The 25449-nt window shown below is 59.7% G+C and overlaps 1 protein-coding gene across 12 annotated transcripts in view; it reads left to right on the forward strand.

The window, feature by feature from the left end:
- CAMTA1 (calmodulin binding transcription activator 1) overlaps positions 1-25449 on the forward strand; it is a 731766-nt gene that overhangs the window by 253816 nt on the left and 452501 nt on the right. For all 12 annotated transcript variants that reach the window (XM_045858544.1, XM_045858545.1, XM_045858546.1 and 9 more), the window contains one exon: positions 843-910. In XM_045858544.1, coding sequence (XP_045714500.1) covers positions 843-910 — 68 coding nt within the window. The remainder of the gene's footprint in view (positions 1-842; positions 911-25449) is intronic.

Raw genomic sequence — 25449 nt, forward strand, 5'->3', positions numbered from 1 at the left:
TCCTGCCAGTTGCTCGTGCGCGGGTCTGTGCGGGGCTGGGAGTAATGGGCCGTATCATGCCTCTGAGCCGGAGCGGTGACTTATGTTGATGTCGCCCACTAGCTTTTCATGGAAATTATTAATAAATCAGTAATTCTATCTGCAGCGATGTTGTGTTTATAAATATTTAATTTACCTTCAGGTGCCCACATTTTCTCCATCTTCGCCTTAAACTCTGCTGACATTGCTCTTCTTTCTGGAGCTCAGCTCAGTAGATTAAGTTATCAGCAGTGCAAAAGGTTAACTTTCTCTCCCTCTCCCTCTCTCCTTCTCTCTGCCCCCCTCTCTGGAATATGGCTTTATTGGTTCATTTTAATCTGTGTGTGATTTGGCTCAGGGGGCTGGGAATCCGGCTGAGGGAATGCACTGTCTCCGGGGACAAGGATAAAAGATTAGTCCAGCTTCAGAGGAAGGCAGACCGAACTTTCCCATTACGACCTCGCACCAGTGCAGCCCTATTGTTGGCATGTGTCTTTCCCTCCTTAAATGAAATGACATTTAGAACCTGAAATGGCGTCTGATGTTTTCCGCCCACGGAGAAATAAATATCTTTGTCCTTGCCGCTGCCGCGTCTTTTGAAACCCGCGCTTTGATCACCGTCGCGAGGCAGGTGGAACGGACAGGGCTCACAGAAACCAAAACCACAGCAGCGCGGTCGGGCCGAGCGTTGGCCGGCCGAGGTGGGTCCCGGCCTCGCGACGACGGGAGAGAGCAGCTGGGGGGGGGGGCCACACGGTTTTCCTGCCTCTCTGGATCCAGCGTGAGCTAATTGTTGTTATTATCTCTTTATTCTTCTGTTTCAGGAAATTGCAGCTTATTTGATAACATTCGAGAAACACGAAGAATGGCTCACCACCTCCCCTAAGACAAGGTAAAACGCCCCGGCTCTCGCGGTTTTTCGCATGTGTGCGGCCAGCGGGTTGATTTTCACCGGTTACCCGGCTGGACCTGTCAATCCATGGGCGAGCTGAGAGTGCCACGTTTTGGTGGGCAGCTCGTGACACCGAGGCCCCCCCGAGTGGCTGGAGAGCGTGGGAGCCGCTGCACGTGGTGGATTCAAAACCACGCGGCTGCCGGCCCCCGGGTCGGGGCTTGGAACTCGGTGGCTTCACGCTCGAGCCCTCTGCCAGGCGCTTGGGCAGCCCTGGCGGGCGGGAATGTCGGGAGGCGCTTATTTTGGGGAACGTGCCCACCTGCCGCCAGGATTGGCTAGAAACTTACTTTGTAAAAGGGGAACTTCCATCCCAGTGTGTTCTACAGGCTGAAAGTCACGCTATTCTTGATGGTGGGGAGAAGAGCTCCCCGATCACAAGCGCTGGCTAAGTCCGCAGTTCACTGCGCAGTCAGTGACCTTGAACCTGCCGATGGCCACAAGCCCTGAGCCTCTCTCCCCACCTGGGCGGAGAGGGAATCAGGGAAGACACCTCACCTTGTGTTCTGCCTGTGCCGGTGATGTTATTTTGTGCAGAATGGTGAAATGGAGATTTAGGGTTCATTTTAAAGGCAGTTTCTCCTCTCCTCTCCAGCCCTCAGCTTTTATGAGCTGGTATGCTGCATCGTAGCGCTTCGGAAATATGCGGCTCCCCTCTCCCGATTGCCGTAGCTTTTCTGTCAGTGGTGACAGGGCCGGGTGTTTATCAGTTTCCAGAGCGAGGCTCACAGGAGCACTGGGCTGCACATTGAATTGAAGAGGCGGAACGCCCAGTCTGACCCACTTTGGGCAGAAGCCCCGGATTTTCCAAGTTTGTTGACTGGCTCCAGAGAAAGGAGCGGCGTGTGTCCTCTGCCCCCGTGGCCGTCAGCTTGACCCATTCATCCTTTCCGAGACATGGAGGGACGAGGGGCTTGTCCCCTAGAATGTTAACTTGCTCTAGCAGGCACTTTAAAAGGCGACTCCGTCAGCCTTAGGTTTTTAGAGGTTGGCGTCCTTCGGCTGGGACAGCCATGTCTGCAGAGGGGCCAGAGGTTGTTGAGGAAAGGGGATTGTTTCTCAGGGTCCCCATCTCCCGGTGGCGCGGGGGGTGAGGGTAGAGGTTGGCTCTGAGCAGCTTTCCCTGAATGCCACGGGGTGCCCTCCTCTTCTCAGCTTGCTGGGCCGTGCTTTCCCTTGCTATGAAATCAGGTGGTTTGTAACAGTCAGCTTTTGCTGTGATAATGCCATGTAAGAAACATCTCCAAACTTTGTGGCTTGTGACAACAGATCTTTATGTCCCTCTCACAGGTGTCTGGGCTGGTTGTGGCTTTGGGGTGGGTCCAGGAGCACCGGATGCATCTTTTTGTTCACCGTCTGGGACGTCTGGTCCTCCTGGAGGATGGCAGAGGCTTAGAAGCCCTGGGCAGCCCGTGCAGGCACAGTGGGAAGCCCTGCTGCATGGGGCGTCCGTGTCCCATCTGCTCGCAAGCCCACTGGCCAAGCCCAGTAAGAATGGGGCCAGGAGGGGCAGTCCTCCTGAGGCTGTGCGGTGTGGTGGGGGCCGGGCAGAGAGTGAGGGGCGACACAGGTTGCCACTCGGTGAGCCCAGCCGCACCCCAGACTGTGGCGAGCCTGGCCCATTCATCTCGCCTCTCTTCTGGGGGCGTTTCCTCCCACGGCAGCTGGGCCCAGACTTGAGTGGGCAACACGTGGGGCTCAGCCCTGGCGTTTCGCTCAGTAGGTCTGGCCGGGGCCTGGGCATCTGATGTTTCTGACAAGGTCCCAGGTGATGGGGGGGTGGGGTCCGCTTGGGGCCTTGCTTTGAGGACCGCTGCCCCAGCTTCTCGGGGGAGAAGGAGGCCTGTCTGGTTTCTGCCTCCGCACCGTCCCCGTCTCCCGGCTGCAGCTCTCATCTCGCACAGCCCCCCGCCCCGCTGTGTGCCCCCCCCCCCTCGGCGAAACGCTCCTTGAGTCCAGGGGGAAAGGAGGAGCTTCGGTTTGGCCAGGAGGGGAGATCTCCAGGCGAGTCCGCCAGCCAGCTGGTTCCGACGTGCAGACAGGAGCTCTGCGGCGGCCACCGTGTGACGGGCAGCCGAACGGGTCGGGGGGCGGGAGGGTCCTGCCTCGAGTTTCAGCCTTCAGAATTCGGGCTCCAGATGAGCGTGAATGCCGCTCACGGGCGTGCGTGAGCCACGTGACTTTCTGGAGTCTAGTTAGAGCCAGGAGACTCCCCACCCGGAGGCACGAGGGGGACGCGCGGCAAAGAGAAGGCATGCGGACATCAGAGGTCGGCACATCTGGCTTTGAACCTGGCTGTCCCTGAGCAGCTAGCTCTGTGGCGTTAAGAAGTCACTCTCGCCCCTTTAAAAGCCCCACTTTTTCTTTCTTCTTCATGTGTGGAGTGGGGCCGATACTGACCCTGTCCTCACTGGGCCCTTATGAGGATTGAACGTTATGATAGTGGTGACCTTGCTTTGCGTGCTGGCAGGGTCTGTGCTGCTGCCGGGGTGGGGGACGCCGCAGATCCTCTGGTCGGCGGAGCGCGGTCCCAGGCCCCTGGAGGCCTCGCCTCCCTGTGCGCCGGCCGGCTGGCTGGAGTCTCTCCGGGCGTGGGAAGGGCAGCTTCCTCGCGAATGCGGGGGCCGAGGACGGGGGCGTTTCCTCCGCTGTCACAGCGTCCCCTCCCCGCTCACGCTCGAGGCTGCTGTCCCGGGGGGAGGAAAAGTTGCTGCGGTTGTTCAAGGACCTTCCTAAATTAGTTGTCGAGTGGAGTTTGGGTCCCTCCGCCCATCTCTGCGACGGAAATTAATTGGTGCAGTTAACTGCTGAGTTCATACAAACCGGCCTCCTGGTATTAAGGAATTAATGGCACCAATACTCTGCTGAATGCGAAGGCAATGCAACTTCTGTTTGCCGCCGCCACTGCTAATTTCATTTTAGAAAATTAATAAAAATGAATTGCACCACTGACATTTATAGAGTTTCCTAATAAAATGATACATTGTTTGTGTGGAGGAATCCCTATTAAATTAATTGTTGTAATCAGCCCACATATAGATGTTGGCACAGGAGCCGCACCGGCACCCGGCCCTTGTCCCCGTGGCCGGGCGCCGGCCGGGGGTTATAAATAGAGCCCTTGCTCCGGTTCCGCCCGAATTACAGAGAAGGCCCGGGGGCCCCGCTCACCTGTGCAATAGCGAAGCATGCCACGCGGGGGCTCCCGGGGTCGGGGGCTGCGGGGCAGCCGTGGCTCCGAGGCAGGGCCGAGTGCCGAATGCCCACGCAGCCCGCTTTGTGGCATCGGCAACTGGGCCCTTCTGGAAATGGCAGTTTGAAAAATCCCCCTTCAGGACGTCTTCGCGTGGCCCTTGCTGTGCGCTCAGCGCTGTGATGATGCCGTTTGGGGACCCCGGGGAGCTCCGTGCTGCCCCCCCCGCCCCATGAGGTGGCTTTCCAGTCTTGGGGTCCAGAGCGTCTCCCTCTGTCTAGAACGATCTCTCAGCTCCTCCTTCTGGCCTGATTCAGGGGGGCGCATCCTCTGTGAGGCTTTCCCTGAACGCACACTTCACAGTTGCACCCCGCCCCCCGCCCCCGCCAGACCCCACTTCCTCTTCTTTTACGTTTCTCCTGAGGGCTGATCGCCAGCCCCACCACGCATTTCACCTGTTCGTCTGCTTAACCCCTTTATTCATCCTTTATTCATCGCCGACCTCCTCTTCCCCAGAGCAGAGGTGCCACGAGGAGAGGGGTTTGGGTCTGCTTGTCGGCGGGTGGTGTGTCCCCCACGCCCACCGCAGGCTGGACACGTGGTGGGGGCTCAGGACATACGCTGCGCCACCCTGCGTGTGTGACGGGAGGGAGAGGGAGGCGGAAAGCGTGGCCCTGGGTGTTGGGAAGGAACAGACCTGCTTTGCTTGGTTTTATTTCTGTCCCGAGCTCCCCCCCAGGACTGGCTGATGGACCAGCACCGGGCTCTGGAGCGAGCACTCTGTGGGCTGGCGCTGTGCTTTTTTTTTTTTTGCCTGCTCAAAATATTCTTTATTACTAGACTCTAAGAGAAAATTAAAAAGCTTAAAAAAATTTAGTGAGGTGGCATTGGTTAATGTATAGATTTCAGGTGTAGAATTCTGTAACGCATCATCTGTATATTGTATTGTGTGCTCACCCCCCCAAGTCAAGTCCCTTTCTATCGCCATTTATCCCATCTCACCTTCTTCTACCTCCTCATGCCCTTTCCCTGTCGTCTGTGTCTGCGAGGTTTTTTTTTTTTTTTGCTTAATCCCTCCACCCTTTTCACCTAGTCCCCAACCCCCTCCGCCCCACCTTGATGGCTGTCCGTCTGCTCTGTGTATCTGTGAGTCTCTTTCTATTTCGTTCGTTAGTTTATTTTGTTTATTACATTCCACACACAAGTGAAGTCATACAGTATTTGTCTTCCTCTGGCTGGCTTGTTTCAGTTAGCACAATGCTCTCCAGCCCCTTCCACGCCGATGTGAAGGGTAGGAGCTTCTTCTCTCTTTCTGCTGCGTGGTGGTTCCTCTGCTCTGTCTTACTGCGACCGCTTCACAGGGCTCCGAGGACGCCGGGGTGTGACGGCTCACTCTCTGTGGACCATTCCCCAGCCCGAGTCCCCCTCCCGGGCACCTGCAGGTCGTGTTATCTCGAATGCGCCATCCGTCCTCTTCCTGAGAAGGAAGGAAGGGAAGCCCTCCCTCCCGCCCGGGGCCCCTGCTGGCTCCCCTGCTTCTTGGAAGAGCCGCCTCACTTTAACGACTCCCGGCTCACACCTCTACTCCTTCTTGGCCTCTGTCTCTTCTGTGCCCCGAATGGAATCAGTCCCCAGCTCTGCCGGGGTCCGGATGAATTCGCATCCTCACTCCCGGGTCCCCCAGGCTCGGCCCTGCCCCTTCACCTCAGGCCGAGCGCCAGAGCAGCGCCCCACTGCGCGTCTCTGTCCCGGCCGGACGCCCTCACCCCAGCGTTGTCCTCTTGCAAGTCTTGCAGATGTCCCTGAGGTCAAACCCGCACTCTGGTGTTGACGTCAAGGTCATTATTCTGCCTGGGCCTGCCTGCCTCAGTGCTTTTCGGTGACTCCCCTCGAAGTGCCTGCTTCAGTTCGGGGGCTGCTTCCCGCCCTCCAAACACACCTTCCGTGCCCCCTGCTTTTGCCTTCACTTGGCCGTTGACCTCCCCTCGAGTGCGTCTGTCCAGCCCAGTCTGCCCGTCCCTCGGGCCCCCGCTTCCTGGGCGCCCTGCACGAACACGCCCACCCCTAGGGAGCCCTTCACACCTCGTCTTCCGTCGTTTGCCAGCGTGGCTGTGCTGGTGTGCGAGTCCTGCCTCCCCAGGGGGACGGCCAGCTCCCCTGCCTTGGGTCCTGCTGTCTTTTTTGCTTCGGAATGGCTGTGTACAGAGGGACGGGAGCTTTGATGGGCGGGGAGCAGGGGTGGGGCACCGTGCAGACTCCTGGCCAAGTGGCAGGTGGCAGCGGCACAGACCAGTCGAGGGGACGGGGCAGTGGCGCCCACGTGTGGGCGGGGGGCTCCCCTAGAAGCCAACCTGATGTGGCTCTGGGCTGATTCCTATGCAGTGGTGGTGTTTGGCTAGCCCCTCTGTAAGTGGCATGTGGGGGTGACCTGCTGGCCACCCCTGGGGCATCTGCTCCCTGGGAAAGTTACAATACTCTTCTAAGGAAGCCCTTAGTCCTGGGGAGGCTCAGAGTAGAATTGCACAAGTCTCACAGAGATCCCATTTGGGTGGTTAAAACCTTTCCCAGACTGGAAGGGGCTGGGACTCTGACACGTGCCACAGCATGGATGGACTCTGAGGACACGGTGCCGTGTGCAGTAAGCCGGCAGCAGGAGGACAGGACTGCCCGATGGCACAGATGGGAGGGCCCGGGAGACGCCGAGTTCTTGGCGACAAAGCAGAATGCAGGGCGCCAGGGGTGGCGAAGGAACGTGGGAGGGGGCGTTGAATGGGGTGGAGTCTCAGTTTGGGAAGACGAGCAGGTCTGGGGGCGACGGCGGGGCTGGCCGCGCTGCGGTGTGAACGCACCTAGTGCCCCTGAACTGAACACTTAAACATGGTTGAGATGGAACATTTCATCTTATGTATATTTTACGACACTTGCAAAGAAGATTCCCAGAGCTGCTTTTGTAGGTCTTTCCGTGCCCCGTTGGCACAGGCGGGCAGAGGTGGGGGCTGGGAATTGGTTCGGTGTGCGTGTGGGGCCGGGCGAGGGGGCGCTGCCGAGGACAGGGTTTGGAAGGGCAGCTCTACACCCGGCTCGTTTCAGGGCCTCTGCTCTGCGGAACCGCGAAAGAAAAATAAACTAGGTCAGCAATCATCTCGCTGCGGTGACCTTTGCATTGTGCTGAATTGGGGACCTGCTCTCAAATTAACATAATGATGTGTCATGTTACATCCAGTTCAGCATTTGCCTAATGCATTGAGCAAATCCTTGACGAAGCCCCAACGATCATCGTCCACCAAAGAGCCAGCGTAGTGTGAGGGGGGTTCACGGGCGGGTCTGCTGACTCAGGACCCCGGAGGAGCCCCAGCCTGCCCGGGACCCTCCCTGCCCCACGGCTTGTGCCGCAGGGGTCCCGCGGTTTCTGGACGAGGCGGGGATAGCTGTGACCTGGATCCTGAGAGCGTCTGGTGTCTCCACGGTGGTGGGGAAATCCCTAGCCTCCTCGCAGAAGTGGGTCTGTCCCAGATTCTAGGTCATTATCCGGAATTGCAGACTGCAGAGGCGGCAAAGCAGCCGGCGCTGGCAGAGGCCACCTCCCCAAGTCCCCACCGTGCACGGGAGGGGCCGAGGCGGGGGCAGTGCAGCCGGTACTTGGGTGGGCAGGGGGACTTTGTCACACATGCCTGGGTTCGTGTGTCCTCGGCTGTCTCAGCCGCTGGTGGAAATGGCGCTGCCAGCCGCACCAGCCTTCGTCGGGCCCTGGGTGTCCTTGTGGGAGGAGGCTGATGGGGGGAGGGCGTGTTTGCATCTTGTGTCTCCCTGGGTTGGACGGCTGCCAGCTGCGGGCTCCTGCCTCTACTTTCTTTTGTTACTTTAAATTCTACTTAAAATAGCCATGCGCATAGTGTAATAAGTTAAATGGTCCTAAAGGCTCATAAGAAAAAACAGCATCCCTCCGCCCTGCAGCTAGCTGAACCCTATTTCCCAGGAGTGGCCACTTTCAGTTCTGATGTTTGCCCCCAGATTTCTCAGTGTGTTTATTCTGCTATTGCTTGATTTTTCCATGTTAGATGTTATCTCGTGACTTCCTCCTATGCTCAGGGAGGCTTAGTCCTGCTCTGCCCTCTGCTTCACTGTCCTTCCGACGGAAGTGCTTGTTAGCAGGGCAGCCAGCGTCGGGCCGTTCTGACCTTCGGCATCTCTAGACACTGACATTTGGGACGCCACTTGGGTTCTCCAGAGAGGGACCCGTCGCCATGCTGCCTGCTGGCTGGGCTGGCTTAGCAGCCAGGGGTTGGGGAACCGGGCAGGGGGAGCCTTGGAGTTTCCCCAGAAATTACTTCACCGCCCTGGCACGCATGAGCGTGTCATGCCACTCCTCTGTGGTCTGCAGGCCCAGGGTCTTTGGGGCTTTCTCCCAGAGGATACACGTGTCTCCAGTGGGGACAGAGGCCAGGCAGTGGTCTGGTTGCTCAGGTCCGTGTAGGGCAGGGAGTGTCTGGTGTCCCCCACACAGGGTGCAGCCTCTTCCTGCCTCCCCCCACCCCTCACCTCTGCCTTCTCCAGCATCCGAGTCTTTCCGGGGCTCTGCAGGTGCGTTGGCTTCTTCCCGGCGTCCCCTATGGGCACGCGGGTTTGAGCTTCTCCCACTTGGCTACGCCTGCTTCCCAGCTCTCTAGGATGTGTGCACACCTTTGGCCCACGCTCACCTCTGTTCCCTCTTGCTCTGTCCCTGTGGGCCTAGACCTGCTTGCATCCCTCTGCTGCCAGCGGGCCAGAGGTGCCACGCTCTGCCCTCCACGCCGCCTGGCCCCGCTGCTGCACTGGCTCTTGCGTGCTCGTCCGCCACCGCCCCCCCCCCCCGCCACCACACTCATTCTCAGCCTGACTTCCGTTTTTCTCGCTTGCTCTTTTCTCTTTCTTTCTCTTTTCGTGGGAGAAATGCCTCATAATGCAGTTTTGAGGTTTCTAAATGCACGGCTGCTCAGGGCCCAGGAAACCTCGCTGCGGAGACGCGCATGCTCCCTGCGTGCGAGGCTGCGGCCCCAGAGGCCTGCAGCCCAGCTGACGGCGCAGCCACGCATCTGCTTCCCCACCTGCTGCAAGCGCTGCCCTTGCTTCAGAGCCGCTCGCGGTGTTGGCCCAGCGGCCTGGCCCCTCCCTGGGCAGAGTCTCAGGGTCCTGGGGGTCGCCAGGGCCACCCGCTGTGCCACACGTACCACCCGACGGTGGCCCCCCTGTGCTCTGTGTGTCAGTGGTGCCAAGGGGCCTCCGTTGGGTGGTACAGAAGTCCCACGGGGCCACGTGCTTCTGATCAGGGCACCTGTGATGCAAGGGGGGTGCTGGGGTACCCCGGTTAGAGGCCGTTGTTCCCTTAGGGTGACGTCTGCTGGTGTCTCCGAGCACAGCCTGGCGGGGCGACGGTCACGGAGGATGAAATGGCTCGCTGGCACTGTGCTCCCGCAGATCGATAGGCATTTGCATAGCCTGCCCGTCAGCATTCAGGGGCTGCGGGCTTGTTTTGTTTCTGTTGCCCGGGAATTTATTCGTAGCATCCTCGCTCCCCTGTCCTGGGCTTGGAAAATTAGGACTGTTATTTCTGTAATGGGCTGGACTGGCATCTGTGGTATTTCCTCTGAATCAATGCTGATCTAATTAATTGTTACTGGCTGCAGGGAAGGCAGCTGCCCGAGCGCCCAGCAGCACGGAAGGTGGGGAGCCATGTTCCCGAGGCAGGCCCTTTGTACGGTTCATAATTTTCTGCGCAGTGAGTCATTGCCAAGTCCACTGGGCATTCTGGGCTGCTCCAGTCTGGCCAGGAGGTATGGCTGTCTGTGCTATTCTTAGGTTCTCCGCAACCCTTCATTAGGGGTTTAAAAAAATTCAAGACACATGTGCAAATACAGAGTACACACATATAGACACACAGACACATACATGCATGCATAGGCACACACAGGTGCAAGTGTATATGCACATATGCAACATATATGCACATATGCAACATACACACGCGCACACACATGCACATAGGCAATATAGGACACAAGTGCATATACACGCACACACAACACCCCCATAGACTGAGACACACACAGGCATGTGTACAAACACATGTACAGATGTATAACACACATACACACATAAGGCATACACCACACACGCACAATACAGAACACACAATACATGTGTACACGTGCAGACAACGTATGCAAATATACATGTGCACACGTGACACATTGTCTTCAGTTGTGGCTTTCTTTTGTAAGGAAAACATTTTTGGGAACAATTTCCTTCTTTTTATTCAGTGACTTAATAAGATGGAACATTGAAACATTCCGGGTAGAGGAGAACTTCTCCTGAAAGGGGAAATCAGCGGTTCTGCGCTGGCTGCCCTGACCTCACCGGGCGGGGAGCTCAATGCTGATTGAACTGTTTAGGTAGAGGCGACCCTGGGGACGGAGGGAGCCCTGGTGCACACTGGGCAGCGGCGGGAGGGGCGGGTCCTGGCGATGCCGAGGGTGGGGGGGTTTGCCAAGCCCCTCTGGCTGGCCGCTGTGCGACGCCCAGTGCTGCCCCGAGGAAGTCGGCAGGAGTTCAGGACAAGGTTTTTTATTCTTGTTGGCAACTCCCGAGGCCCGGGACCTTCTGACTGCAGCAGAAACGGGTTTCCATGTACAAGGGCAGCTGGTGCCCGGGCTGAGGTGCTGGGAGACCGCACCACTGCCAGGGTCAGGGGAAAGGAATGAAATTCGGGAGAGAACAAACCTCACGCGCAGCGGTGGGGGAGCGAAAGCAGGCCAGGCGCGGCCCCGGGAGCGCGGCCCGCACCGTGAGATGCGCCGGTTCCGCGTGTTTCCGCAGGCACAGACCTGCGGCCTCCGGGGTCCCGAGCTCTGGAGAACCAGCTCAGCCCGCCAACTCGGGGACGCGCTGTCCCTCTGACCTGGGTGGACGTGCTCTGTTTGGGGAGGGGTGCGGTCTTCACCAGGGGTTACTCGTGAGCCCTTCACTTCTGGACAGATGATACCAGATGGCCACCCATGCTGTTGTCGGCCTGCTTCCAGTCGTCCGCTTATTTAGCGAACACTTTTTAATTGCTCAGGGCGTGCCCGGTGCGGTGTTAGGCTCTGGGGGTGCGGTGGAGGGCGAGACAGGCACGCTATGATAACGGCGACGTTGAGGAGACCCCCAGGGACAGGCGCCGTCGGAGGCTGCTCGAGGTGAGGGTGGGCAGGAGGGGCTGCGACGGGCAGGCTGCCTTCCCTAGACGCCGAGCTTCGGGCAGAGACCCGAAGGTTGAATCTGTGTGTGTGTACATGTGTCTGAGTGTGCACGTGCGAGTGTGTGAATGTGCGCATGAGTGTGTACGAGCGTCGGTGAGTGCACGGATGTGCATGTTAGCGTGCCTGTATGTGAGCCCAAAAATGCGTGCACGCGTATGCATGAGCGTGCGCACAAAAGTGTGTATGTATGTGAGTGTGTGTGTGCATGAGCATGTGAATGTGTACGTGCATGTGTATGAATTCCTGAGTGTGTGTATGAGTGTGTGAGACCGTGTGAGCGTGCGTGTGTGAGAGTGTAATGTATGTGTGAGAGTGTGTGTGGGTGGGGTGAACGGGTATGCCGTGAAGGGAAGCACCTGACGCCCCGCCATGCCGTGGCGGCCTGCGGGCCCGAGGGGGACGGCGCTAGGGCGGCGTGAGACTAGACAGCAGGCCGGCAGCTGCAGACGGCGAGGCGGGGGGGGTGGGGGGGGAGCCTGAACAGTGGGGCTGGAGAAGCCGGTGGGAGGGGGGAGGCCAAAGGGAGTGGGGGCCGGGTGGAACAGGCTTAGGATTCAGGGGGCGTGCCGGCCACAGGGGGCACTCCCATGGAGGGTTCTGAGCAGGGCAGCTGAGCGAGCGGATGGGGTGGACAGGCTGGCCCCCGTTGCTCCGGACCGGATGGGCGAGCATGGAGGCCCAGAGCAGCCAGGAGGGTGCGCTGACGCGCTGCTGCGGATGCCCGCGTCGGGGGCGGGAAGCCTGAGGCGCTGTGCGAGGGCGCCCGTGCCCTGCGGGCTGCTCTCCTGCGGAAGACCCCCCAGCGCTGGCCCGCCCCGCGTGGAGGGTCGGAGGACGCCCAGTGCGCCTGGCGGCCCTGCGGGGACCGGGCCTCGGCCGTCACGGCTCTGGTCCTCCTGGAACGCCACGTGCACGGCACTCGGCGGGCGTCACCGCCCAGCCGTCCCCCTGTGTCCTGGCACCCTGTGCTCGTCCTGCTCCCTGGCGTCTGCTGCTGCTCAGCCCTGCTCGCCAGACGGGGCCCGGCCGAGGCCCCGCGGGGCAGGACGGCGCGGTCTCTGCAGGGAGGGGCCCTGCAGGCTGTGGGAGGGCTTCGCACCGTGGGCCCGTCTCTGCGTGAGAAAAACACGTACGGCGACGCGGATGGCGACGGACGGCGGAGAGCGTGACGGGGGGAATCTTCTCCCGAAGCAATCGCCAAACCCCGAGTTCTTTTTTGGCTGTGGTACAGAAAGTGGGAAAAAAACTCCCCTCTCACGTTCTGAGAAAGTGCTTTGTTCTTCCTGCAGAGAACTTCCACCCCTGCTTGCTTCCCATCAGCGCACGTCTGGGATTACCCATAGTTACGCCGTTCCTCTGGCGCTTAATTTCCTTGCCCAGTGCCAGCGGGCCTGCAAGGATACGTAAGACTTGTGCAGTTTATTAATTTTGCATTAAGTAATTAATAGTAAAGCTAATTGATGAATTATTCAATTTTCAGGTAAAATGGGGTGATAAATATTCATAACTTACTTTATTAAGGGAATTTCCATTTGCTATGTCATTAAATCTAGATTAACGAAGGCCGATTTTAAATGAAGATTGAAAACAATTGTGCTTTGGAATTAATTTACTAAGTTAAGGTCATTGCTTTGTGAGTTTGCCCCCTCTGCCAGAAAGTTAGGGCTTCATTGTCTGGCTAAGTGTCTGAGCTCACGGAGGTAACGTTAGCTCAGGAAAATTCCGTGAGCCTGCCGAGGGCGTCTGCGCGACGCCCCCAGGTCCCTGCGGGCGCTGAGGTGTGAGCACGGTGCGGCTGGCCTGCAGGAGGGCAGGTCGGGGCCGTTTCCAGCGAGCTTCTGGCTGTGGCTGTGAGCTCTCTGTTGTTTACTCAGGAACTGCGGCAGAATTTAACATTGGCCCCCACCAAACGCGATGAAGATACAGGTCCTGGTAAGAGAAGGGTGAATACATGTGCCTCAGCGTCAACTTTAAAACAACGTCAGGCTTTCCCGGGGCGTTTCAGGAGACCCGTGCTGTGTTTTCCTATCTATTAACGCCATCGGCCAAGGGTTAACAGTAGAATCCGTTTTTATTCGCGTTTTTCCCTAGCTATCTGATTTCTTTTAGATCTGGCTTATATTAATTTGTAAAGCTGCTTAGAGCAGTGATCCACAGAGTAGAGCTGAGGTTTCCTAGTGCCTCACAGGCTGGTGATGGCTGCAAAACTCATTGGAGTCTGGGGGCTCTGTCCTCATATGAGCCCTGCGCAGTGGGCGAGGTATTGGGTACTGAGGCGTAAAAAGAGAGGGGGAGCAGCAGGAGGAGCAGGAGGAGCAGGAGGAGCACCTGGAGGAGCACCTGGAGGAGGAACAGGAAGAGGAGGAGGAGGACCAGGAGGAGGAGCAGCAGCAGCAGAAGGAAGAGGAGCAGGAGCAGCAGCAGGAGGAAGAGGAGCAGGAGCAGGAGGAAGAGGAGAAACAGGAGGAGGAGGGGCAGGAGGAACAAGAGGATGAGCAGCATGAGGAGGAGGAGGGTGAGGAGCAGCAGTGGGAGGGGGAGGAGGATCGGGAGGAGGAGCAGCAGCAGGAGGAGGAGGAGCAGGAGCAGCAGCTGCAGCAGGAGGAGGAGCAGCAGGAGCAGCGGCAGCAGGAGGAGGAACAGCAGCAGCAGGAGCAGCGGCAGGAGGAGGGAGAAGAGGAGCAGCAGCAGCAGGAGGAGCAGCTGCAGGAGGAGGAGCAGCAGCAGGAGGAGGAACAGCAGCAGGAGGAGGGAGAAGAGGAGCAGCAGCTGCAGGAGGAGCAGCTGCAGGAGGAGGAGCAGCAGCAGGAGGAGGGAGAAGAGGAGCAGCAGCTGCAGGAGGAGCAGCTGCAGGAGGAGGGAGAAGAGGAGCAGCAGCTGCAGGAGGAGCAGCTGCAGGAGGAGGAGGAGCAGCTGCAGGAGGAGGAACAGCAGCAGGAGGAGGAGCAGCAGCAGGAGGAGGGAGAAGAGGAGCAGCAGCTGCAGGAGGAGCAGCTGCAGGAGGAGGAGCAGCAGCAGGAGGAGGAGCAGCAGCAGGAGGAGGAGGAGCAGCAGCAGGAGGAGGGAGAAGAGGAGCAGCAGCAGGAGGAGGAACAGCAGTCGCAGGAGCAGCAGCAGCAGGAGGAGGGGAGAGAGAGCCCCACATCAAGCAGCCCCTTTCTCTCCTGTCCAGCCACTTCCCTCAGCTCACAGTGGGGGAAACTGAGTCTTGGAGAGCATGTTCCCTGCCCTAAGTTCACTCAGGGTGATTAGCCTCAGAAGCTGGGACTAGAGCCCAGCTCTTTCTGACTCCATTTGAGTGCTTTTTTCAACTTCAGTATCTTAGTGCTTTAAAATAATTTTTTAACCACCCCGAGTAGTGGGGCCCTCGGGAGTATTTATAACCCAGTGGAACAGTTTTCTCTGCATCACCAAGTCTTCATTATAATTTCCTGGCGACGCTTGTGCTCTGAAGAGGCTGATCCTACGGTGAGCCTTCCTCTCCGAGGGGGGCACCTGATGCTGCGGCTCACGAACCTGCTTTCCGAAAATGGTCCCTAACTGGCATGAGAAATGGCTTCCAAGGGGCAGATGGCTTAATGCCTCCACTCTGGCTGTGACTGGGGGAGGCACCAGGGTTCTCTCCCGTGTGGACCGTGGTCGTGTCCACTTGGAGAGTGGGACCCTGTCACTGATGCGAAGACTGGGGTGTCGCCTCAGGGCGGGTGGTGTGGAAATCCCCAGGGGCAGCCTGTCTCATCGGGGGATGCCCGGTGGCAGGTGGGGCCAGGAGAGGTGGCGTCGCAATGCAATTCCGGAATGTCTAGTCATTGTCAACGGGCCTGTATCGAGGGCCCGCCGCATGCAGGGGTCTGTACCAGGCACTGTGCGGTTCCCAGGGCGGTAGAAAACACGGCCCCTAATCCAATTGGAGAGACGAGTCTCGCATATCCAAGGTAGCCTGGGAGTGATTCCCAGACAGCACACAGGAGAGCCTTGGGAGCGGGGGCTGTGTGTGTGCGCACACACAGCGGATGTAGGAGGAATGCAAACGAGGGCCACGATCAATTGACTTCATTGGGAGAAGCAGCACGGCAGCACCGGTGAGGGTGCGCTTCAGTCAGAAGACCATGACCTTCAGAGGGAGGGCGGTGGTCCCTGGTGAGGGGCAGGAGGGGCGGCATTTGCACTTTTCTCATCCTGAAACCACAGGGGGAGCAGATTAACCGGTGGCCTCGGCATAGATGACCCGGGGGCCCCGGAGGCCACGGGCTGCACGAAGACGGCGCGGAAGCCACGTTGGGAGGACGGGTGGGCTGGAGGTCCTCACGTGTGTCCGGTCTTCGGGGCCTTGCCGGGGCTGAGCGTGGAGGCGCTGCTGTTCTCGGGGCTGGAGAGCTGCTCCTGAGGCAGGACCAGCCTGAAAGGCCGGCAGGGGGCTCGGGGGCCTCCCCACGCTGGGCTCCGGGCCCCGGCTTCCTGGCTGGAAAGCCTCTGTCTGTCCCTCTGCACTCGCACAGCGCGGAGGGCCATGCGGGGAGCTGTTTGCAAGGTCATCCTGATGGGCCACTGGAGCTGTCCTGACTTCGCTCTGCATGTGCCCCCCAACACCTCTAGGACATTTGGGGTGTCTGGAGACGCTTTGTGGCCGTCACAGTGGGAGCAGACGCACTTCTGCCCTCTAGTGGCCATTCACGCTGGCGAACATCCTGCCGTGCCCAGGACAGCCCTTCACCCCGGAGAGGAAAGTTGGCCGGCCCCTGGCCCCTGACCCCTGACGTCAGACTACCGGGGCCAAGAAGCCCTGCTGCTGAGGAGGACAATCCGTTCGGCAGAGCAGCGTGGTCGTGGGGCAGACTCGACATTTCACTCCCAGTCCTACCACTTATTAGCAGCCAGCCACCTACCCTCCGTGCCTCAGTTTCCTCGTCTGTGTAATGGGAATTATAATGGCACCCATTATTGTGGGAGCACGTCAGTCACTCATACTGAGCAACTTGGGACACAGTGTTAGCGGTGAGTTTCCTGGGACTGTCTCCCCAGGAATCCGTTCGGAGCAGCAGCCCCCGATGGCCCGGGCCTCGGCCGCACGGCTCAGCTGTGTTCTGCTCCTGTTTCTGTGGCCGTGCAGAATGGTGGCCTCATGCCATCCTCAGCTACCAGAAACGAGTCAGTGATCCCTGGGATCAGCAAGGTGCAGAGAGGAGAGGGCAGGGGGAAGGGAGGGAGGCCATGTCAGGACAGCCAGCAGAGGGGAGCACTAATTACGAGGGGGTTGTCAAGAGAGTCAGAAGTTGCGCAGGAGGCCAAGCTCAGGGTTCCTGTGAATAAATGAACTCGCTCATTTACCCATGCAAAAAACACTTATTGATCGCTATGCTAGTTATCTATTGCCGTGCAACAAATTGCCTCAAAACTCAGCAGCAAAAAGGAACAAATATCTGTTACTGCGCCAATACGTGGCACGCAGCAAATCTTTGGGTCCGGACCCGGGACAGCTGACCCGGAGCCCTCCACCCCCAAGACTCTCCCGGACTGCGCCCGGGGCCAGCGGGGCTGCAGCCTCTGGAGACTGCGGTGAGGCGCGGCCCTTGCCAGGCTTCCTCGTGGTGTGGTTGCAGGGCTGAGCTCCCTGCTCCCCGTCGGCCGGAGGTTCCCATGGCAGCTCCCTTCATCAGAGCGGGGTGGGGGGGCAAGCGAGGAAGGGGGGCGCTGAGCAAGGCCGAGCCCGAGTCTCTTTGGAATCCGATCTCTAAGTGGCGTCCTGTCACCTTGCTGAAACCCGTGTCTTAGAAGCGAGCCACGTGGTCCAGCCTACACCAGGGTGAGGGGATCTCACAGTGGCAGGGGCCCCAGAGCGGAGATCCCTGGGGGCTCCCTTACACGCTGCCCGCCGCTGGCGTGTACCGCGTGGAGGCTGGAACGAAGGCTGGGCGTGGCTGACCACGGCCTTGACGCTCGCTTTCTCTGTGACTGTGGGCCGAGTGCTGCTGCCTCCCTGAGACTCAGTTTTCTTCCCCTTAACACGGCAGCTGAAGTGGATTCAGGGAGGGAAGTCGTGCGTGGTCCACCCCTGCCCAGGGCGGCGTCGCTAGTCCCGACGTGGTTCCCCCGCGGGCCGGACGCAGCCTAGAAAGCCCGCCAACACACGGCGCTGGGTTCTGATGGCCACCACTGCTGGTGCCGACATCCACCTGCCACCCCTGAGCCGTCTGTAAAGGGACAGCCCGTGGTCGTGGCACCTCAGGCAGCCCAGCGAGATGCTACAGGAAAGGGAGATGGACTGTCCTGTTGGCCAGGAGCCCGTGCGGCCCGGAGCCCAGAGTGGGCTTGGCTTGACCTGGCCCTCCCCTGGGCTTTGGTCTGGTTCCTCCTGGTGGCGGATGTGACCCCAGCGACTCGCCTGCTCACGGCAGCCTGAAAAGGGAGCGCGGGCCATTCTGGGAGTGAGCTGCAGCGGCCCGCGGTGTTCCTGCGTTCAGTGCATCTGGCTGTCAAGTGATTCATTCCGGTCCTTCCCGGGACGTGCTCCAGGGCTGCAGGTGTCGGCTCCATTCGCTTCTGAGGTCTCGGCGGCACCGGTTCAGTGCTTCCGGTAGCTGCGGGGGCGTTCTGTCAGCGGGGGGCGGGGGGGGGGCGCATTGTCTGGGCTGTGAAGCCCTTTATCCGACCCATTAGACTTCTCAGCTCCCCCCCACCCCCACCCCCACCCCCTTTAAAGTTTCCTTTCCTGAAGGGCCGGAATGTTCAGAGGCAGTTTAATAGGCATCGATTTACAATGATTTTTAGCCACTGTGCTTCGGGAGAGTTGAGAAGCCAGTAATTAATCCTTTCAACAGCTCATCCCTTTAGTTTTAAAATGACCTGGTAGCTGAGTCACTCATGCAGGCCGGCCAGCCCGACCCAGTGCAGCTCCCTGCCTCCTGCCGCTCCATTCAGACCAGCCCGCTATGAATTATTCAGGCCCTCCGCTGAGGCGAGTGGGTGCCCTTGTTGTACTATCTAATCAGCAGCCCGGGAGGCCCGCGTCACTGTCACAGACAGCTGCTGCTGACCCAGGGCAGATGAACGGTGTTCTTCGGAAAAGGGTCAGACTCCGCCTTTTCAAGGAGGCTGGCGTGGCCTCTGGTCCCAGAGGGACAGCACGGATCCTCAGGCTTATCCAGGCTCCCTTTCAGCTGGTCCTCTCCCCGTGACCGCAGATGGGGACCCCAGGTCCCTCCCAGCTTAGGGACTCTGGTGTGGCTGGTTTCCCCCCACTTGCCCCCGTCTCATTGCCCCCATAACCAATCGCCACACAGTGTACTGGCATGCAAGAGCACGCATTTCTTACCCTACAGTTCTGCCTGTGAGACACGTGACACAGGCCTCGCTGGGCTGCGACCGTGGCGTCAGCAGGCCGGTCCCTTCGGGAGGCGCCGGGTGAGGATCCGTTTCTTGGCCTCCTCCCGCTGCTAGAGGCACCCGTGCTCCTCGGCTCTCGGCCGCCGCCTCCTCCTCCTCCATCAGGAGGCAGTACGACGCCCCCCCAGCCGCCCACCCCCCCCCCCCCCCCGCCCCGTCTCCGGTCGCCTCTCCTGCCTCCCTCTCTGCTGTTAAAGATCCTCACGATTGCATTGGGTCTACCTGGAGAAACCAGGGCCACCGGCCCATGTCTGGGTCAGCTCGCAAGCAACCTTGATTCCCCCTTGCCAGGTGACCTGACACTTTTATAGCTTCCAGACAGTGGGACGTGGACATCTTTGGGGAACATGATCCTCCTCTGTGCTCTGGCTCCGTTGTGTCTGGTTGTATGGAAATTTCCACCGAGGAGAAAACCTCTGAGAGCCCCGAGGGCAGGCGGTCTGGCATGATGTTAGGTGCTGGCTTTGGGGACGGACGCACCTGGGCCCCCTCACCTCTGCCCTCCGTGAGCTGGGACAATGGGCGGCGCCGGACGCACGGCAGCAGGCGGCCAGCGGGCTCGCTGCTCTGCCGCTCCGAGCCCCGGTAGTTTCCCCGCACGGCGGGCCTGTGACTACCTGCCTTCCACGCCTTGGCCGAGCTTAAGTGAGATAACATGTAGAAAAGCAACCCGTGCTAACAGACGCCGTGATCGTCACACGTATCTGTCTCCAGGCTGCGCGTGTGGGCACCGCTGTGTTGGGAGGTGGGGGCGGCGGCTCACTAGTGACCCACCTGACCCTACGTAGGGGAGGGTGCGCGGGGCTGCGTGGGGGCGTCCGAGGGACCCGGGAGCCGGTGCACTGGCTGCGGGGCCGTGGCGCGGGGCCGTGGCTGCCCTTCTCTGAAGGGTCGTCTCTCGAGTCTGGCGTCATTCAAACCCGTTCTCTGGCTTTTGTGACATGGGGCCACGTGTCCGTTGGAAGCACGGACGGACCTTCTTCTTTGTCTCTCTCAGGATCCCGTGGGTAATCTTAATCTCCGTATTTGCATTCTGTCCTGTCCTCCAAGAGCTGGGGCTGTGCCAGCTCACGTTTTCCTCACCGGAGCTGGTGGAGGTAGGGACGGTCGTCACCGTTTGACGGACAGAAGGTGACGAGGTGACGGTCTGCCCCGGGCTCTGCGGCCGGTAAGCGGTGGAGCTGCACGCCAGCCAGCCCTGAGGGCCTCTGGCCCAGACCCAGGGCCTCTCCCATGGCTCCTCGCTCGTCCTCCCCTCGGACGGGCGTCCGGCAGACAGTGGCCGCTCTTGATGCGCTTTGGGGCCCTCCCTCCCTCCCTTCCCCTCTTGTCTCTGCCTCCCCGCGGCAGCCCATTCCGGGGCCGCCGGCCTCCTGTTTGCGCTCGTCCCCGCCGCGTGCAGGGCAGGGCGGCGGTCCCTGGTCTGTTTCCTCTGCTTTCCAGGACTTGCTCCTTTGCGCGGGCTGGGGGGGTGGGTGCGCTGGGTTTGGGACTCTTGGTTTCCTGAGGCCGCCTGCGGAAGGTGTCGGTTCACAGTCCTTGTCCTCCTCCCTTTGTGCCATCAGATCAGTGGGGGCTTCCCTAGGGAGCCTCGTGGCCCCCTCTCTTCCGGTTCTTCCGCTGGACTCTCGGCTCACCCAGGAAAGTGTAGCATCAGCAAGAGAAGCAGCAACTTTCTGAAATGCAATGTGTGCAGATAAATTATTCAGTGACACTCAGTCTAACTTTATTAAGGCCAGAATCATCCCTTTCTGTTGGAAACCACAGACAGGGCAGGTTCAGCGGGAGGCCTCGGGACCCGGTGGCTTCGAGGGCCCGAGGACCGCGGCCGGCCGTGGCCGAGCCCCGGCGTGGGGGCTCCCGCTGCCTCCCGTGTGTGCCCTGGGCCTGCGCTCAGACGAGCCTCCGTGGCCCCTGCAGCCAGGCTGGGCTGCGGGGAGAGAGAGGGGTGAGGCACAGCCCCCTCGGGGAGGAGGGTCCTGACCCCCCTGCCTTGTTCGGAGCCGGACTGGGGGCCGGAGTGCCGGACTGGGGGCCGGAGTGTGGTCAGGTCAGAGTGCCTGAGAGTGCGGAGACGGGAAGGAGGGTCTCAGGCAATGCCTCCCACCACGGACAGACCGGGCGGCACAGACTCAGGCATGGTATTTAACATCATAATAACGTTAAAGAGTTTGTGGCATTTTAAATGGTTTTCAGATTAATTTATATTCCAACATGATAATGAGGAAGTGGCTTTTGTCCAAGAGGTGAGATATGCAAAAATAACCTTTCAGTTTCTCATAATTAACCTTTAATGATATTCTCTGGCTTTAGCAATATACTTCATGCTTCAGAAATGCAACAGACAGAAGTCAGTGCTTCCTGTCTCTAAACGCCTGGCCAAAGTGAAGTCACGCTGACGTAGGAGTTCCCGCCTCTCAGCGCTTTCGGGCTGGGGCGGGGGGCACATTAGGAAAATAGCCACGGGAGCCCTGGGCCTTGTGGCCGGGAGGGCATTTGTTGTGATCGGTCCAGGAGCCGCTGTTTCTGATTGTTCATTGCTCGTCCTCGCCCCTCAGAGCCCCTCCCACTGTGGCCGTAACCCGCCGACCTGCCAGTGAAGGGACCTTTCCTCCGTCCTCACTCCCCTTGACCTTCTGCGGTTTTTCACCCCACAGACGAGATGGACCCATTGCCAGAATTCTCTCTCATTGACCTGGGGGGCACCTAACGCGTGCCAAGCGCTGTGGACCAGGCTCTCATGCACCCCCAGAGCTCAGGTCCGCAGGGGGCCGGATGCACCCAGCCCGCAGTGCCGGGGTGGGGGGGTGTGGGGCAGGGCCGCGATGAAGGTGGTGGGAGGGCGGAGGGAAGCACAGCAGAGGGGGTGAGGAGCAGTTGGGGGGGTCGGGGGGGCATCCCACCTTCAGAGTTCCACTTTTCCCTCCGTCTTCTGTTCTTTGCCCCCAACTCCCGTGCCTCCCCCCACCACCCGCCGTCTGTAGGCGATACTTTCACGCTCGACCTCTGACCCAGCCGCACTGAGACTTTAGTTAATTTTTAACAAATCATTCAAGGTAGGTGCCGACTTACCAGTCTTCTGACTTGGGGCCAAGGATGATTTGGTTTTCCCCGCGCAGGTCTGCTCTTTGTGGGTGAGGTCCATCGTTTTTCACAGGTGACCTCGGAATGCTTATGGTTTCTTCAGGGGGGAGGGGAAACCAGGACAGTCGTGAAGCGGTCTGCTGGGGACAGAACCCGTCTGGCCCTTTGTCCACCCCCCCGCCAGCATGCTGCGGTTGCACCCGTCCTCTCTGCCTGGGCGGCCTGCTTGAAACAGCCTCACGGAAACGGCCACCTCTCCCATCGTCGTATTTCCCTGTTCTGTGTATTATTCAGTTACCTAATTTTAATAGAAAGTACAGCCGACACAAACAATTTTGGAAATACACACAACTGACCTTTTTTAAAAAAATAATTTTAGAGAGAGGAAGGGGTTGACAGAGAGAGAGAGAAGGGAGGGAGAGAGAGACCTCGATTCATTGTCCTACTTGTTTATGCATTCAGTGGTTGACTCTTGTACGTGTCCCGCCTGAGGACCGAACCCACAACCTTGGTGTATTGGGATGACACTCTCACCAACCGCGCGACCCAGCCGGGGCCCACCACTGACATTTGATCGCATGCAAACTCAACTCATGGATCAGTAAACGCAGGGGGTCCTGGGGTGCAGTTACCCCCTGCCATAGCTGTGCTGGGAGGTGCTCCGCACGGGGCAGGGTGCTGGTCCGGACCGTGCGCCGGTTTCCGCGGTGCAAACACCACCATGCAGATTCCTGGTTTCCAAGGGTCACACCCCAGCCAGCTCGGACCCCTCCCCAACAAGCTACAGCCGGCTGTCCTGAGGGGTGAGCGCGGACCCCAGTGCCCGCTGCCCGTCCGTCTCTTCCCCTGCGGTCTTGGGCAGGCAGCAGCCCAGGGGCTGGGTTTCCCCGGGGGGTGGGGTGGGGGGAGAGGGGCGGTTACCTGGCCCCTGGGTGAAGGACGGATGAGTGAAGAGAGCTCTCACCGAACCGGAAATCCGCGTGTCTTCGCCCGCATTGTCTTCCCGCGGCGTCCAGCTCCGCCTCCCGGGAGGCTCCTCCCGAGAGGCTCCTCCCGACACCACCCGCTCCTTCCCCTCCCCCTCCCCCTTGTCCCAGCCTTCGGGCCCTTCGCTCCGTTTTCCGCTGTCAGGGGTCCCCGCTGGGCCTGCCCTCCTCAGATGGCGCTTCGAGGTTGTCTGGCTTTTCACGCTTCCCGCAGAATCTCTCTGTTCTGTGTCCCAGCCCCTGAGGGTCCTCCCAGGCGGCTGCCTGGCTCATTGGATCAGCATTTCAGCCACGGCGTTAGCTTAAGGGGGGCTTCCTGTGCTTCTGTGCCCTGCCCGGGCGACAGGCCGACACGTTACACGGTTCAGGTCCCGGGGCGCTGCTCAGACCCTCCCGTGCCCCTGGTTGTCTCTGTTGACGGGGGCGGCCGTCCCTGAGGGTTGGGAGCCGCTTTGGGATCCCTGCGCCACTCTCCCCGTCCCCCCTGGGGGCTCCGACTGAAGCAGGGCCTCCCCGTTTGGGAGGAGTGGGGGTCAGAGTTACGGACTTCGGATTCCTGGCAGCCCGCTTGGTCCGGGCTTTGATGCTTTTGATTCTAATCAGAAGGTGGTTTTGGAGTCAGAAATGTTTGTGACTGTGTTTTCACGCATTGTTTGAAATTCTTCATCGTGAAAGGGACGCATGCCCTGGCGCGTCAGATAAAAGGCCCTTCGCCCGCTTTGCAGACGCGAGCACCGAGCATCAGAAGTGGGGGTGCGGCCGGGCGTCCCCAGAACCGCCTGCGTGTCGGGCCGGGGCGCGAGGCCTCGACCGAGGAACTCACGCAATGGCGAGCTCGCTCTCCAGACGCACTGCCTACAGACCCGCTTGTGTGGAAAGCCGTGTCTGTTGGAAGACGAGCCGACTTCAGAGGCTGGTTTCTACGCCGGAGAGCAGAGTGAGGCGCGTGTCATGCACAGCGTTCATCTTTGTGTGGAAAGAGAAAGGATTCGCCGAGCCAGTAACCCCTGTGTTTCCCAGATTCCCGTACAGCGTGTGCGCAGCCTGGGGTCTGGCGCACGGGAAACGGCCTCACTTCACAGAGCTCTTCCAGGACCCCTGATGTCAGTTCAATTTCCAGAAATTAAAGGATTCAATGCTTTCTGTTTTCTCTGAAGACCAGCTAGCACTTGATCTGTTTCATTAAAACGACTCCTTTGGTGCAGTGTCCCTGCAAAACCGATCAGGAGCCATCTCGGCGCTGCCCGGGCCCTGCCTTGAGGTCCAGCTGTCGCCTGGGCCGGGGCCCAGACGGAAGCCAGTCAGGTGCTGGGGCAGCCTCTCAGCGGCGAGCACGCACGAGCCCAAAGCATTCCACACGAGGAACCAAACCCCCGGGGCCCGTGACCTCCCCGCGCCCGGGACCTCCCCAGACCCGTGTGGTCCTCGGAGAGCCCGCAGTCAACAGAGGCGGCAGCGTCGCCTTTATTTCCGTCCTGCTGAGTCTGAGTTCTAGAGGGTGATGGTGGGTGTCCCCGATCCCACAACCTAGGGGGGCATGCTTGTTATTGGCAAGGAATGCTACGGTCCTTCCATTGCCCTGAGATCTGTCTGCTAGGGGTCTTCTGGGCTAACTGGTGGGTAGAGTGGGCGACTGTTTCTGTAGCAGGAAGAAGGAACCTGGGAGCCGGAGCTCACGCTCCTGAAATTCTGCCTCTGGGGAGTGATGTCATTTGTGTAGTGACACCCCGCAGCGATGGGAGACGGAGCCCCTGTTGAGCACTCGAGGCGTCTCTCTCCTGCCGTGCCGTGGGAACTGAGCCATCCGGAACGGTGTGCGTGTGTGGCTTCTCCCCAGTCCCTTCAAGGCTGGTGCGTAGCTGGCGCCATTCTGACGCACGGGGCAGGGGCTCATCTCTTAGTTCTGCAGAAGCCGGCAGGCAGTAGGGCTTGCTCCCTCAGGGAGCCCTAGCGGCTAACCGTTGACTCAAAGACGCTAAACCCTTTCATGCTTTGTCTCATGGAATCCTTACAGCCAGTCACCCCTGGAGATGGGGATGGCTACCATCGCCAGTTTACAGGTGGAGAAACTGAGGCTTAAGGTTACTGAGTAACTCGCTTGGGATCACAGCCGGGGAGCGGAAGGAGGGTAGACACCCAGACCGGTCTGACTCTGTGCCGTCTGATGCTACGGAAGAGATTTAAGCCGCAGACCGAGGAGCTTAGAAGGATACATCTATCGGTTTCTGCGGGGCAGGAATCCAGGCTCACCTCCGCGGAGTCCACAGCTTCAAGGTTTCTCACGAGGCTGCAGCCCGGAGTCGGCCGGGGCTGCGGTCCGGACGAAGGCTCAGCTGGGGCCGGTGGGCTCCCAAGCTCACGTGCTCGTTTCAGGATCCAAGGCCCCTCGTTCCTTGACACAGGGGCCCCTCGAACGCGGCCGCTCGTTTCCTCAAAGCGTGCACGTCAAGGAGGCAATGGAGAGTCTTCTAGCGAGACAGAGGTTACACTGGTGTGCAAGTCAACCCCAGCGTGACGCCCCATCGCCCTTGCTGTCCCGTCCTGGTCAGCGCCCCCTCCCCA

The sequence above is a fragment of the Phyllostomus hastatus genome, unplaced genomic scaffold (genome assembly GCF_019186645.2).
Source record: "Phyllostomus hastatus isolate PE091 unplaced genomic scaffold, TTU_PhHast_1.1 phas_scaffold_182, whole genome shotgun sequence".
Lineage (NCBI taxonomy): Eukaryota > Metazoa > Chordata > Mammalia > Chiroptera > Phyllostomidae > Phyllostomus > Phyllostomus hastatus.